This window comes from Lissotriton vulgaris, chromosome 10 (genome assembly GCF_964263255.1).
Source record: "Lissotriton vulgaris chromosome 10, aLisVul1.2, whole genome shotgun sequence".
NCBI classification, from domain to species: Eukaryota; Metazoa; Chordata; class Amphibia; order Caudata; family Salamandridae; genus Lissotriton; species Lissotriton vulgaris.
In genome coordinates this window covers 297645010-297660557 of record NC_141698.1, presented here as the reverse complement: position 1 = coordinate 297660557, position 15548 = coordinate 297645010, and the positions used below count along the sequence as shown (strand labels likewise).

The following is a 15548-nucleotide window of genomic DNA, read 5'->3' as shown; positions in this document are numbered from 1 at the left end:
CCCGCCCGACTGGGAATCCAAGAGATATGAACAATTCGGGAAGAAGGTGTTCTCATCCCTAAGCTTAGGGCTGCGGTCTGTCAATACCGCCTGTCTCTTGGGCCGCTACACCCACACTCTGTGGGACGCTGTTGCGGACGTGCTGCCACAATGTCCGGAGGAGGTCCGGGCTAAACTCGCCCAAACCCTTGCGGAGGGCCGAGATGCAGCGCGATATTCCATCCGGTGTGGGCTGGATATCACGGACTCACTGGGCAGGGCAATGGAAACGACGGTGGCGGTTCGACGCCACGCCTGGTTGAGGTCCGCCAACTTCTCGGCCGATGTCCAGGCCACACTTCTGTTTTGGAAAAGGTGATGGACAGAGTTTCTGAACGATGCAGAATACTCCTACCCAGTCAAGAGATCAGGGCTTGATCCATCACCGTTTTTTAGCTCACTGCACCATCCCAGCTTCAGAACCTGGCTATATGCAAATTAGTCTGTTCCTGTCCCAGTGCATGATGGGAACAGGGCAAACCAAACTACCAAGCCAATTCTTTAACTGGGAAGGAGACAAGCTACCGGGGACCGGTTTCTGGCATTTCAGCCTCGTCGGCCCGGCTTGCTTGAATCCTGAGCTAGGGACTCACGTCTGAGTATACCCTCCCACACTTCTGGACATGCCGTTCGATGGCCGTCGCCTCTTCGGCGACAAGGCAGACCACGCGCTGGAACGTTTTAAGGACTCCAGGGCTACGGCCAAGTCCTTGGGCCTCTCGGCCCCACGCCAGCAATCGGGTGCCTTTCGCTCCTTTCGTGTCCACGGAAGGGGCGCCCCCACACGTGCCCCCACACGTGCTGCCAGCCACGCGCCGCAGAATGTTCAACAGCGCGGTGGCGGCCGTGGAAACCGCTGTGGCGGTGGTTGGGGACAACGGCGAGGCTAGTCCACAGCACCCGCCTCAAAACCTTCCTAGTCCGAGTTTTCAGGCCCATGTGACACCTGTGGGAGGCAGGGTTCGCCATCACCTCTCCCACTGGCGCACTATCACATCGGACAGGTGGGTGCTGCAGATCGTCCGAAGGGGCTGCTCCCTCCCCTTCGAGGTGACCCCTCCATCCATGCCACCGCAATGCCACCGCGTGTCGGGGGTTCACTTGCAACTTCTGCAAGAGGAAGTCACGGCCCTCTTGGCCAAAGGGGCCATTGAGCGCATTCCAGGGCCAGAAGTAGGGTGTGGATGTTACTCACACTACTTTCTGGTACCCAAGAAGGGCAAAGGGGGCCTACGCCCTATCTTGGACCTGCGGAACGTCAACGGCTTCCTCCGGAAGGAGAAGTTCAAGATGCTGACTTTGGCTCAGGTCCTAGCAGCCCTGGACCCAGAAGACTGGCTGGTAGCGTTGGACTTGCAGGACGCTTATTTCCACATCCCCGTCCTGCCGGCCCACCAGCGTTACCTGCGGTTCACGGTAGGCCAAGAGCACTTTCACTTTACCGTGCTCCCCTTCGGCCTTACCAGCGCCCCACGGGTGTTCACGAAGGTGATGCCGGTGGTCGCAGCTCATCTGCGCAGGTTAGGGGTGTCAGTCTTTCCCTACCTAGACGATTGGTTGTTGAAGGCGGGCTCACCCTAGATAGTCGTCAGTCACCTCCAGACTACGGCCGACCTCCTGCATTTGCTGGGGTTCTCCATCAATGTGCCGAAGTCGCACTTGTGTCCCTCTAGGAAGCTCCTCTTCATCGGAGCGGTTCTCGACTCGGGACAGTTTCGGGTTTACCCTCTCGAACAGCGGGTTCGGGATATACAGGCTCTGATTCCCATCTTTCAGCCTTTATCCCGAGTCTCGGTCAGGTTGACGCTGCGGCTTCCGGGGCTGATGGCCTCCTGCATCCTTCTGGTGCATCACGCCCGGTGGCAGATGCGGGCTCTGCAGTGGGACCTGAAGTTTCAGTGGGCCCAGCATCAGGGCAACATGTCCGATCATGTCTTGATCTCGGAGGGCACTGCGAGACAACTGCAGTGGTGGCTCACGGACCGCGATTGGGTCAGCGGCAGATCCCTCTCCCTACCCCACCCGGAGCACGTGGTTGTGACGGACGCGTCCCTCCAGGGCTGGGGAGGCCACATGGGAGAGGGGGAGATCGGAGGCCTCTGGTCTCCGGCAGAGTCCCGCTCCATATCAACCTTTTGGAGCTGCAGGCGATTCGTCTAGCACTGAAGGCATTCCTCCCCTCTGTCCGGGGGAGTGTAGTGCAGGTGTTCACGGACAACACCACCGCCATGTGGTACTGCAACAAACAAGGCGGGGTGGGGTCGTGGACCCTATGCCAGGAGGCTCTGCGGTGGCTGGAACATCAGGGCGTGACCCTGGTGGTTCAACACCTTGCTGGCTCTCTGAATGCCAGGGCGGACGAACTCAACCGTCGGTGCATGATGGATCATGGATGGCGTCTGAACTCGGATGTGGCGCAAGGCTTCTCTTTCAGCAATGGGGAGAGCCTTGGTTAGATCTATTCGCCACAGAAGAGAACGCACAATGTCATCAGTTCTGCGCGTTGGAATTTCCAAGGCGGCACTCGCTCGGAGACGCTTTTGGTCGCGGGTGGAGTTGCGGTTTATTGTACGCCATTCCGCCTATACCACTTCTGCCCAGAGTGCTGAAGAAGATCAGGCGCGACCGGGCCCAGGTTATCCTTGTGGCTCCGGACTGGGCACAAAGATACTGGTATCCCGAGCTACTCAGCATGTCAGTCGATCCCCCGATTCGTCTGCCTCTTCGGAAGGACCTTCTGTCGCAGCAGCAGGTGACGGTCCTGCACCCGAACCTGTCCAGTCTCCACCTACAAGCTTGGAGATTGAGCGGCGGCAGTTGAGGCCATTTGACTTGCCTCCCGAAGTCTGTGATATCATTCTGGCAGCCAGGCGTCCCTCCACAAAGTCGGTATACGCCTGCAGGTGGAACAGATTTGTGGCATGGTGCACAGCAAAGGCTGTGGACCCTCTCTCTGCACCTCTTTCTGAAGTTATACTCTTCCTTCTTTCCCTTGCCCAGCAGGGCTCTGCTCTGGGCACTCTTAAGCGGTACCTTTCTGCTCTTTCCGCCTTCTTACGGCTACCTGATCAGCCTTCCTTATTCAAGTCCCCCATTGTGAATAGATTTCTGTCTGAAGGGCATCACACATGTTCCCTCCTGTTCCCTTCATGATGCCCCAGTGGGACTTGAATCTTGTACTCACTTACCTAATGTGTGCTCCCTTTGAGCCGCTCCATAACTGTCCTTTCCGTCTTCTTACCCTGAAGACTGCTCTCCTGGTTGCCATCACCTCTGCCAGGAGAGTGAGTGAGCTCCAGGCTCTTTCTTCTACTCCACCTTTCCTCTCAGTTTATCCGGACAAGGTTGTGTTGCGGACAAGACCTTCATTTCTGCCCAAGGTTGTCACGGCCTTCCACATCGGGCAGTCCATTACCTTGCCCACCTTCTTTCCGCCTCCCTCGAAAGAGGAAGAGAGGCTCCACTGTCTGGACCCAAAACGTGCGCTCTCTTATTACCTAGATCACACACGCCAGTTCCGGGTGGATGACCAACTCTTTGTTGGTTACGTGGGCGCGAAGAAGGGAAAGGCGGTACACAAGAGGACCATTTCGCGGTGGATCATCTTGTGTATTCAGGCATGTTACTCCATGGCCAAAAAGGAGCCCCCTGCTGGATTGCGGGCTCATTCCACTCGAGCCACGGCAACAACAACTGCCTTGGGCCGAGGAGTCCCCTTACAGGACATTTGCCAGGCAGCTACGTGGGCCTCGCTGCACACGTTCGCAAGACACTACTGCCTGGACAGTCAAGTCCGGAGTGATGGCTTCTTTGGCCGTTCCGTCCTCCAGGACTTTCTGGTGTGATTATTGGTTCGCAGACCCACCATGGTATTGCTGGAGTATCTATTCTAAGGTAAGGAATCTATCACTAACGTGTCTCTTTCAGATGCACAAGTTACTACTTGTGTAACGATATATCTGTAAGAGGCATTAGTTAGTGATAGATTCCTTACCGACCCACCCATCCTCCCCGTTCTGCGAACCGATATCTAGGGGTAAGGTCATCCCCTTTCAGGACCCTAGTTTCATGGCACCAGTGTTGGTTCTATCATGGCTCTGCGTATCTGGCGCGGAAAAGCTGTGTATCAGAACTGACGTCAGCGCGCATGGGCGGCATCTAAGTACTCCGACGACGTCATTCCGGTGCTAACGACGCCGACGACGGACGCGGAGCCGCAGACGACGCCTACCGACGCGCAGGGGTATTGCTACGCAAAACTTTCCGGATCCAGTCTGACTCCTGGGGATATTCTAAGGTAAGGAATCTATCAGTAACTAATGTCTCTTACAGATATATTGTTACACAAGTAGTAACTTGTGCAACTATGCTGTATGTTTTAGGAATTACACAGAGGTATATTTTAAATCACCAAGACACAAGAAGAACAATATACCTGGTTTATTATGTCCAGTACATCAACCCCTGCTCTGTCCTCTCCCTTCAGCAACCGCCAGCTCTCTGCCTCTGGATTCCACATCCTAGAATCCAGTGGAGATAGCATCTAGCTGGTAGGACAGTGACTAGGATACAACAGCATACATTATAAACACCCCATGGATGTTAGAATGGGGTCCTGGACTAGCTAGTGAGGGAATGTGATGGACTCCATTAAAATAATTGGCCAACAAAATCTGTTTTGCTTCTACAGTGTTGTTGTACAGGCGTAAGCTATTGTGTTTTGGACAGCTGTGCTTTAACAAGTACATCTTTGTTAATGAGCACAAATTCAGTTTTTGTTGTGTAATTGGTAAAACATGTTAAATAAAGTTGTAAAAAAATTATCATATAAATAATCCTTATAACTTGCAGGAAATCAGGGTAAAAGGAAAATATCTGCTGCAGCTTTCAGCCAAACACTATATTATTGTCTCTTTTATTTATATATATATATATATATATATATATATATATATATATATATATATATATATATATATATATATATATATATATATATATATACTGTATTTATGTTTAATTAGTAATATTTGTATTTGTTTCATTCTTCACAGGTCATCTGCCAAATCTACTTGACAAAGGTATAGTATCTTTCTTTTATTTTAAAAATAGGAAGTCTTTTTTGTTTATCTGGGAAATGCTATGGTAAGTCCAAGATCTTGAGGGGCAATTGTCACTGCGCTTGAGGTGTTTAGTAAGTTAATTTAATAAAGTAGTTGATTTTTAGATGTACGACCGCTGCAAAAAAATAGATAAATCTCTTTTTTCATCATTACTGCTGCTTGTGTACGTGGAAAGGAAACATTCCAGATTTGTTCCAAGTTAATTGCAGCACGGCAACAATTTACAGATTTTGCAATATTTGTGCTGCATCCCCATAATAGGAAATGGAGTAAATGTGTTTTTCTCCATTTTTCAGGTTTGATTGATCTGATTTTCTTCCGAAAGTTCCTTCCACCGCCACCGTGTGGAACCTCTTCCCTCGTTTCAACATTTATACATGTCGTGATTTTTCCTTCTCATGAGACTTGGATGCTGAATCGATGGGCCTGTACTGATTTAAAAAACAATAATTATTAATCAAGATGAAATGTACCCAAAATAGAGCTTCTTTTAATCTGTCGAGACCATCAAACAACAGTTGGTGCATTAGTAGTTATGGTACAGGCATTTTTACCTGTACAGTAAATAGCAAACGTTGCCTGCTGCCCCTTCCCAACAGGTGTGCATAGGATGTTTTGGAATACATGATGGGTTGTTGTATGCCACGCAGTGGGTGTATGGCTCTCCCAAGAAAGTGGAGAGTACACTCCTCGACACGGAACACCCCATGGTTCCACCCCTGTGGTTATCCTGGCAAAAGAGAGGTGAAGCCCAGCACCAACTGATGGTCTGTATTATGGTTTTTAGGTCGAGCTGATGTTAGCATTCATGCGAAGCATGAATGCTGTCAGCTCGACAACTAATGTGATCCGTATTTAGGAGAGTGGACACCAAAGTGTTACGAGCTTTTTCAGTCTCGGATTTCACCTCGGGAGCGCGCAGCATTGTCTGCAGTGGCAGTGTCAGTTTCGCTTTTTTATTACTTTCGTTTTTCCCGAGGCTGGCTGAGGCTGGCTTGGAATGAACAGGCTTGCCCCCGCGCATGCGCAGAGTAACTCACAGCCCTTGCTTTTACAGACGCAGGCAGGCAGCCCCCACCCCTCTGCATGCACGCACGCACGCACGCACGCACACACAGGCGAGCGCATGCACACGCAGGCACACACATACAGGCACACAGACACTCGCTCACACACACACACCCCCCTCCCCCACAGTCACACACACGCACGCACACACACATACATACAAAGCCCGCCCGCCCGCACTCGCGCGCGCACATGCTTTTCCCCCGCCCCCCTCCCCCTTCGCCGCTCTCCCGTTCGGCAACGCACTCACCGGCTTCCTTCGTGCGGCGGCTCTCCTCAGCTGCAGGGCCCGGCAGCAGGACTCTTCTTCCCTCCTTCGGCACCGGGGCGCAGGGTAGGCTCCTGCCTGCTCCGGTGCTCCAAACACGGCGGCTCCGTCCAATCGCGGCTCTTCCGTGAGAGGCGGGGTAGGCTCCCGCCCCCCTACTTCCTGTTTCCTGTTGTCGCGCCGGCCTGCCTGACTTCCTGGTCGCAGGCCGGCAGAGTGACGGCGGTGATTGCGGTATGTATTTAGTTAGTTATTTATGCATTTTTATATAGCGCGGACTTTACCCGAAGGCGGTATTTATTTATTTATTTTTTTGGGACGCTGCGTGCTGTCCCGCACCACCTCCTGCTGCATTTCCTGCTAGTCGGCGCCCGTTGCCATTGACAATTCTTTTGCATGTCCTATGTGAAAGCTGCAGTATTTGTCTTTGGTCAGTATTTGACACTTACTGAACACTCTTTTTACGTCAAGAATCCACTTGATAACATTGCACACGTGTTTTGTATTTTAAATTTGCACCTCGCAAACAGCATGCACGCATTTAAAACTAGTTCTTTATGTTTTTCCTTCTGTATTTCTTGCTCTCGTTTTCTCGCTCCCTCCTACAAACTTAAGTATCGGCCCTTGCACTGAGTTCTTCCTTTCTCCACCTCCCTCTGTGCCCCACCAGGTCATTATTTACCACAATGCAATATACTTTTTCATCGCAGTTTCAAAACTTTTTAGCTCTTGCTCCTAATGCAGCTGTCGAGTGACCTTTTGTAGTCAACGTAAAAAACAGATTTCATAACAACTGTTGAAAGGGGCTTAGGCGTCACCCACATACATGTTGGTTGCCTTCAGTAGCAGGACATTGTTGCTTATGGTCTCAAGCCAGTGATCTTGGCTGTGTGCCGGATCTGTTTATGTAAAGTTATGTTAAAGGCAGTAGGCCTGAGATATTTGTTGTGAAAATGTTTGTTTTTTCCCAAGATTTTCATACGCGTAAATTCTTGCGGCCTAGTGGACGTTGGTAAACCACTGTCATTCTGGTTCTGTACAGTAAGCAAAGCAGCATTGCACACGTGTTTTGTATTTTAAATTTGCTTTCTCTAGCTGCATTCCTCGCAAACAGCATGCACGCATTTAAAACTAGTTCTTTATGTTTTTCCTTCTGTATTTCTTGCTCTCGTTTTCTCGCTCCCTCCTACAAACTTAAGTATCGGCCCTTGCACTGAGTTCTTCCTTTCTCCACCTCCCTCTGTGCCCCACCAGGTCATTATTTACCACATTGCAATATACTTTTTCATCGCAGTTTCAAAACTTTTTAGCTCTTGCTCCTAATGCAGCTGTCGAGTGACCTTTTGTAGTCAACGTAAAAAACAGATTTCATAACAACTGTTGAAAGGGGCTTAGGCGTCACCCACATACATGTTGGTTGCCTTGAGTAGCAGGACATTGTTGCTTATGGTCTCAAGCCAGTGATCTTGGCTGTGTGCCGGATCTGTTTATGTAAAGTTATGTTAAAGGCAGTAGGCCTGAGATATTTGTTGTGAAAATGTTTGTTTTTTCCCAAGATTTTCATACGCGTAAATTCTTGTGGCCTAGTGGACGTTGGTAAACCACTGTCATTCTGGTTCTGTACAGTAAGCAAAGCAGGTTAAGGTGCAAACTTTTCGATTTTCAAGGGGAGAGGATGTAGCCTTATGGTTAGAGCAATGCAATAGGTCTTGCATTATTAAAGTTTGAGCTAATGGCATTGTAAATGACAATGCCTTTTATTCATTTGCATTGGTGCGTAAACAAGCACTTTGTACTTCTAGTCCATGCTTATGAGAAGCAAGGCTGGCAGTCTCTTTTACTGCCAGCCTTGCTCATCTTAAGGAAGGACTATATGTTCAAAGTGCGTGTTTATGCACCGATTGCAGGTTTTAAAAACAAATGAATAAAAGGCATTGTCATTTACAATGCCAATAGCTCAAACTTTAATAATGCGAGACCTATTGCATTGTAAATGCTTGTTATGAGATGCCTGCCATCACCACAGATTCGGACACAATACTAACACTGTGAGACTCAAATTTACATGAATGGGCATGCACTTGAAATCTGTTGGTACCTCCTAGAATGTGCTGCACCAGTTTTGAGTTCGGTTCGGCTAACCTCAGTTGTCAATGTGCCTGGTTGACTGTGACCTGGGTGTGATCTCAGGCAGATTGCATAGGAATGAGGTTAAATACACCATGCCAGTTTTCGTCAGTGGGTTAAGTGATAAAAAGAGGTAGACACATGTTTTAGGATTTTTTTGCACCCACCGGGAGGCACAGCTAACAGCCAGTACAGAGCTTCCCACTCTGACGTTGACAGGTCACTCCCAAGGTTCTAGTGATGCACCTAACATTCCCATGGGCGCATCACACTTAAGGGGCAAGCTACAACACATCTCCCCCTATATATATATATATATATATATATATATATATATATATATATATATATATATATATATACATATATATATATATATATATCTATAACACAACAACCTACAAACTAATAAACGTAATAAGTCGGGAAACATAAGGGAAAGGACGAAAGAAAGGTAAACAAGAAAACATCACCCATTACTGTAATGTATAGAGAGATAACACATTGACAGGAAACACAATATCACTACTCTAAAACATAATCATGAATTTATAATGCTAGCCTCCTCCCTCTTCTGTCATGGCACATCTGGCCACCTTGATCTCTGCCATTACTGCTCTCACCATAACAGGAACCACTCACCTCTCCACACTTAGACAATCGAGACATACTCCAAAATTCGCCATCACTTCACACCACCACATTCCTCTTAACTGCCACATGGTTTGGGACCCAAAAAGGTTGTTTCACCTTTTGGAGACCAACCTCCCTTTTTGACATACACCATGTCACCAACCTTCCATTCACATCTCCACGCACCTTTCTTGTCATCAAACCTTTGCTTATACTTCTCTTGATACCTTCTGACTCTCACATCAGCGCCACAACTACTCTTGTTCTTCCCACACAGCCACAATGGGACAAGCTTCGAACCAGCCACCCTTCCTTTGAGTTTCTTAAATGGGGAGCATCCTGTTACACTATTGGGGGTGTTCCTGTGCGCCCACAGCTTTTCACACAAAATGCCTTTCAGAGGCATACCTGTTTCCACTTGAGTGCTTCTACGTAATTCCGCAAGCCGTAGCACGCCTCAGTCCGTAGAGGACTGAGATGGCCCCTCTGATGAAGCATGTCATCGTGGGGAAACCCTGGTGAGTGAGGGGACTCAAGAAAGACAACTTTTTCTTTCTGACATTGTTCTCCCAACTCCAATTGAGTTTTGGGAAATCCGTTTTTTGGCTAGGTTCTTTTTCCCAAGATTTCGGGATATTCAGGTCTTCATTAATTGTTGGAGGGTGAGCCTAGCCATTTACCTCTATCTCCCCCCTTCTTTGAATACTACTATATACAGCACACAGCTGTGGGAGCCTTTCTCTCTTGTACTGCCCGTAAAAACCTGTTTTCTGACACTTTTTCGCATGCACAAACACATTTACAATACATAGACATGTAATGTAAATGTAAATGTGGCGTATTTGTATAGCGCGAACAGTGACCCAGAGGCATCCCGGCGCTTGTACTCCTACCACAAGGGAACCCCTCCTGGCTTTTCCTTGTGGGGTGTCCACTCCTGGGCATCCCATGGTGAAACCAGGCATCCCTTGTGTATCAGGGGGCCTTTGTGGAGACTAAGCAAGCTATTGCCCAGAGTTGCAGCGTGGGACCCATGCTTAGAATCGGCACTGAGGCGAGAATATCCGGTCAGAGGAATTTAAGCCCGAAACCAGCAGAGGCAGGAATCGAACCCTGGTCCCTGGCCAGTGTTCTGCATCAAGGTCTGCCGCTCTAAGCATTGAGCCACACATACCTTCCTTGCAACAAAGATCATCCTCCTAACCAAAATGACTGAGGTGACAGGTCTCACCTTCTCAGAGGAAGAGGTAGATAGGATCATAGCTTCAATGATTCCTCATACAGGGACAGCTAACCGGGACACTAGTGAGGCAAGCCAATGCTGGGATGAGCTAACAGAACTAAAACGCTACCAAATTAAAACCGTGGTCCATGGGATTATGATGAGTGAATATTTAAGAGCCAACATTGCCCCACGGGGGCTAATAGTAAAAAATGAACCCTTTCTCTTTCAGCAGGATAAGTTATTAAAAAAAGATTGGTCCATCATTTCATGGCACTGTACCAGAGATTGGCTAGTGCTGATTATTAAAACTGCACCACGCCTTTTGGATGAAATGGAGGTAGGAATACACGACCTAGAAATCAAACTAAAGACTTACCATAGTACAACAGAACTGAAAAAATGATTAGAGGAATTGAACAAGACAATGAACGAATTTGAGATAAGTTTAAAAGACACCAAGTATGTAAAATTTCACAAGGACCACAAATCTTTTTCTCATGACAAAGTGTACCCCTACACGAAGGAAGACTATACCCCAACAGGGAGAAATCCAGGCTACAATACTGATAGCGATGGGTCAGACACAGGCTCTGATAACTCTGATTCCAGCTACAATCGCGACTATACAAACAAGAATAGAAGCCCAAGAGGAGGACGGATAAGGAACCAGCCTTACCAACAACAACCCTACCCCTATTGGCAAAACGCGCAAACCCCAAGAACAACAACACCAGTCTTTTTTATTTAGGGAGAGGCAAGATGCCACAGCGAGGGAAAACAAGACGAGGCCAACAGGTGCAATGGGCTCAGCCACTAGAAACCGCCAGGAGCCACACGTGGAGTATGGGCCCACCGAACATCCCGTCAACAAGCAACCTCCCAGCTTAGTGGTTAACCTTTCGAACACCACCCTGACACCCGACCAGACGACCGTACTGGAAAAGGGATTGGGTTTCGTATCGACTGCAAGTTTAGATAAATTCAAACTATGCTGCAAATTGAAAGAGTTCATTCCCAAAATCAAACTGGAGGTATTTTTCAAGGACAAAGAACCCACAACTAACACCAACATAGACACTGGACTTCACAAAAAATCGAAGTTCACTCCACCATCAGCCAGCCTTCCGGTAGAGCTTCTAGCCTTTGAGAAGGCAGTACTCAAGGAAGTTACTGAAATCGATCCTAGAACCATAAGAGGATTTCACAATACCAGTAAATGTGAAAAGGAAGCAATCCAACAACTATCCAAAGAAACAAGGATGACCATCAAACCAGCAAACAAGGGTGGCGCCATTGTCGTGCAAAACACAGCGGCCTACAACGAGGAATGCCTACGACTCCTGTCAGACCAAAGAAACTATTAAATAATACAGGATGACCCTACAGAACGCTTACTTATCGAAATTGCAAGTCTCGTTGAAGAATCTTTGACAAATGATTGGATAACTAAGAAGGAAGCAGATTTTTTAGAGAACAATGACCCCATAATCCCTTACTTCTACACAATCCCGAAAATCCACAAAACCATGGATAAACTCCATGGGAGACCAACTGTTTAAGGATAGGCTCCATCCTGGAACTTTTGTCGAAGTTTGCGGATGCATTCTTAGGCCCACTAATACAAGAAACAGTTACGTACCTTCAGGACAACAAAGCTGTACTCTGTCTTCTGCAAAATCTACACTTCAACCCACTAACTCACATCTTAGTGGGTTTAGATGTGGAAAGCCTATATACAAGCCTCCCCCATAAGGAAACACTAGAGATCCTGGAAGAAGTACTCTTCCAAGACACATGGCAGTACAATACACCCAGACATGTGGCACTTGAATGCTGTCAGCTAGTACTGACAGAAAACTTCTTCCAATTCAACCACACTCTATACCTCCAAAAGCATGGTACAAGTATGGGAAGAGCGTAGCCGGTCTCTATGTCCACTACATGGAGAAGCAAAAAATCCTACACCCGAGTAACCCGCATCTTAACCATGTCCAACTATGGAAACGGTAAACAGATGAAGTGTTACTTATTTGGGAAGGAGATCAATGTGAGGCCACTCAGTTTCTGGCCTGGTTAAATCTGCGGGACCCTTTTTTGAATTTTCTGGTAACAATGAGCCGGTCCCAACTTATCTTTTTAGAGCTAAACATAATAGCACAGGATGGAGCTCGAATCACGACCACACATTTTAAACCCACTGAGAGAAATTGTCTCCTGATGTACAACAGTTTTCACCCCAGGCAACTGAAGGACAATCTTCCCTTTGGGCAGTTCTTGTGTTTGAGACGGAATTGCTCAGAAAAAAGTGATTATAATACCCAAGTGTGAGGACGGGGGGTTTTGGTGAGGGCAAGAATGGGTCAGCAGTCTGGCGTTTTTGGCGGGATAGGCATTTATTGCATAGCAACCAGGACTGTCAAATCAAATCGTTGGGCAAAAGCACACAAAACAACAAAATAAACGTCTGGGTCTTCCCGTTCTTCCGGACCTGAGTGGAGTCGGTCCTATTAGACTTGCGACTTGGTTCCGGGAATCAGATCATGAAAAAAAAAGAGAGAAAACAATCCGAGGGTTACTGACACGTCCCAGGGTTATTCGACGGAATGAGAGGGAAAAGGGGAAGTGAGGAGTCACCAGGGCCCTACACCAAACACATATGGTGTGTTGTTTATGCTCTATTCAAACGGTGCGAGAGTAAGCAGAGGTGTACCGTGCCGGGACCTCCCTCAGACCTCCCCTATCCGTTCCCACCCTGTGAGGTAAAAAGCCCCTTTAAACGGCCCGTACCTTGTCCAGCCACACTTCCCCGGAAGTGCAGCAGGGCGGCTCGCGGTGTCGGTGGCCTCCGGGCGTACTCCTGGTCCCCTCGTCTGCTTCTCTTCCTGGACTCTCGTCTGCTTCTCGTCCTAGTTTCCCATCTGCTTCTCGTCCTGGCTTCTCCTCTGCTTCTCCGGCTTTCGCGCTTTGCAGTTCGGGCTGGGCTTCCTTATCCGCCCCTTCCGGCATTGATTGGTCGGAATCGCAGCATTAGAGGGGCCGTAGGGATCCTGAGGACGGGGCGGAAAGGAACAATAGTTAAGTTCCCCGCCCCGTTCACAAACATCACCAGGGGCACCGTGACACATCCCACCCCCGGGATTTCCACGTCCGGGGGAAATAGGGAAGCGGGATAGAAAGTCAACATTCCCCTGATCAGCCCCTTTCCAGTGGCGAACCTCAATTTGATAAGGCTGCAGGGCCAAGAACCAACGCAGGATACGCTCATTATGTCCCCGGTTGCGCTGGAGCCAAGTGAGAGGAGCATGATCCGTGAACAAAATGAAGGGTCGTCCCTCTAGATAGTACCTGAGTTTTTCCACCCCCAATCGCACGGCAAGACACTCCTTTTCAATGGTAGAATAGGCTTGTTCACGGGGGAATAGTTTTCTGCTGATGAACAAGACTGGTCTTTCATGCCTTTCCTCGTCCAATTGTGACAGAACAGCGCCGATTCCTACCCCTGAGGCATCGGTCTGTAAATGAAAGGGTTTACTGAAGTCCGGAAAGATCAGCACAGGGAGGAGGTGATAGCGTTCTGCAAGGCCCGAAAGGCTGAGATTTCCTTCAGGGAGGGAACGGGCATTCTCTTTTAGTGGTAGGGTAGGGTACAGCTTTTATGGCTTCCACTTTCTTGGTTTGGGGTTGAATCATACCTTTTCCTAGGACATAACCAAGGTAATTGACTGTCTCATAGGCGACCCTGGATTTTTTTGCATTGATGTAGAGATGTGCACTGTTTAGGCTGGACAGAATATTGTCCAGGTGAGTGAGGTGGTCTTCCCACGTCTTGCTAAAGACGACAATATCGTCAAGGTAGGCTGATGCGTACTTCATGTGTGGGGCCAACAGAGTGTCCATAGCCCTCTGAAAGGTAGCTGGCGCTCCGTGCAACCCAAATGGGAGGACGGTAAAATGGTAATGGCCAGATGGTGTGGAAAAGGCGGTCTTTTCCCTATCTGGAGGGGCTAATGGGATTTGCCAATACCCGTCTGTGAGGTCAATGGTGGTGATATATCTGGCCTCACCAAGGCGTTCCAACAGCTCATCTACCCTGGGGAGAGGGTATGCATCCTGTTTAGATACCTGGTTAACAGCTCGGAAGTCTATGCAAAATCGGATGCTGCCATCCGGTTTCGGCACAAGAACCACCGGTGAACACCAGTTGCTATGCGACGGGACGATTATGCCCGAGCGTAGCATGTTATCCACCTCGTTCTGGAAGGCCGGGCGTCTAGCCTCTGGGATTCGATATGGTTTTTGTTTTACCACAATACCAGGGGGTGTAGGAATGGTGTGTTCTGCTAGGTGGGTTCTGCCTGGGTGGTCGGAGAATACTCCCTTGTGGCGAAGGAGTAGAGAGACAGCCTCTTCCTTTTGTTTCGGGGTGAGATCTTGATTGATGGGGGTATCATGTACAGTATGAGGAGGGGAAGAAACCGTGGCAACCTTAGGGACTGGTTGAGGGGGTGCACCTAGCCACTTTTTCAAGAGATTTATGTGGTACATTTGGTTTTTCCGTCCAGACAACTGCATTAGATAGGTGGTACGACCTATCCTTTTGAGGACCTTGAAGGGTCCCTGCCATTCTTTCCTTAGTTTGTGAGTGGAGCTGGGTAACATTATCAGGTCCCAGTCCCCTACGTTCAATTCCCTCCATTTTTTTCCTCGATCATAGAAGGTCTTTTGCATGGCCTGAGCAATGGCCAGATGATCATGAGCAAGGGTCCTCAGTTTGTGGAGGCGGGTTTGTAATTGACGTGTATAGTCCAAAAGTGCTTCCGCTTCTTGCACACCCTCCTTTTCCCAACTGTCTTTAGTAATCTCCAACAGAGTTCTGGGTTTGCGGCCGAAGAGCAGCTCGAATGGTGAGGTACCTAAACTAGCTTGGGTTTGGCTGCGTAATACAAAGAGGGCTAGTGGGAGGAGCTGATCCCAGTTCTTCCAATCCCCAGACAGAAGTTTTTTTAAGGTGAACTTTAGGGAGCCGTTGTATCACTCAACCAAGCCATCTGTCTGTGGATGGTAG

General features: G+C 48.6%; 1 protein-coding gene across 1 annotated transcript in view; it reads left to right on the top strand.

Annotated features, from left to right (window-relative positions):
- SNAP47 (synaptosome associated protein 47) overlaps positions 1-15548 on the top strand; it is a 179306-nt gene that overhangs the window by 74536 nt on the left and 89222 nt on the right. Inside the window, exon 4 of the mRNA XM_086941070.1 lies at positions 5094-5120. Within this exon, the coding sequence (XP_086797196.1) occupies positions 5094-5120 (27 nt within the window). The remainder of the gene's footprint in view (positions 1-5093; positions 5121-15548) is intronic.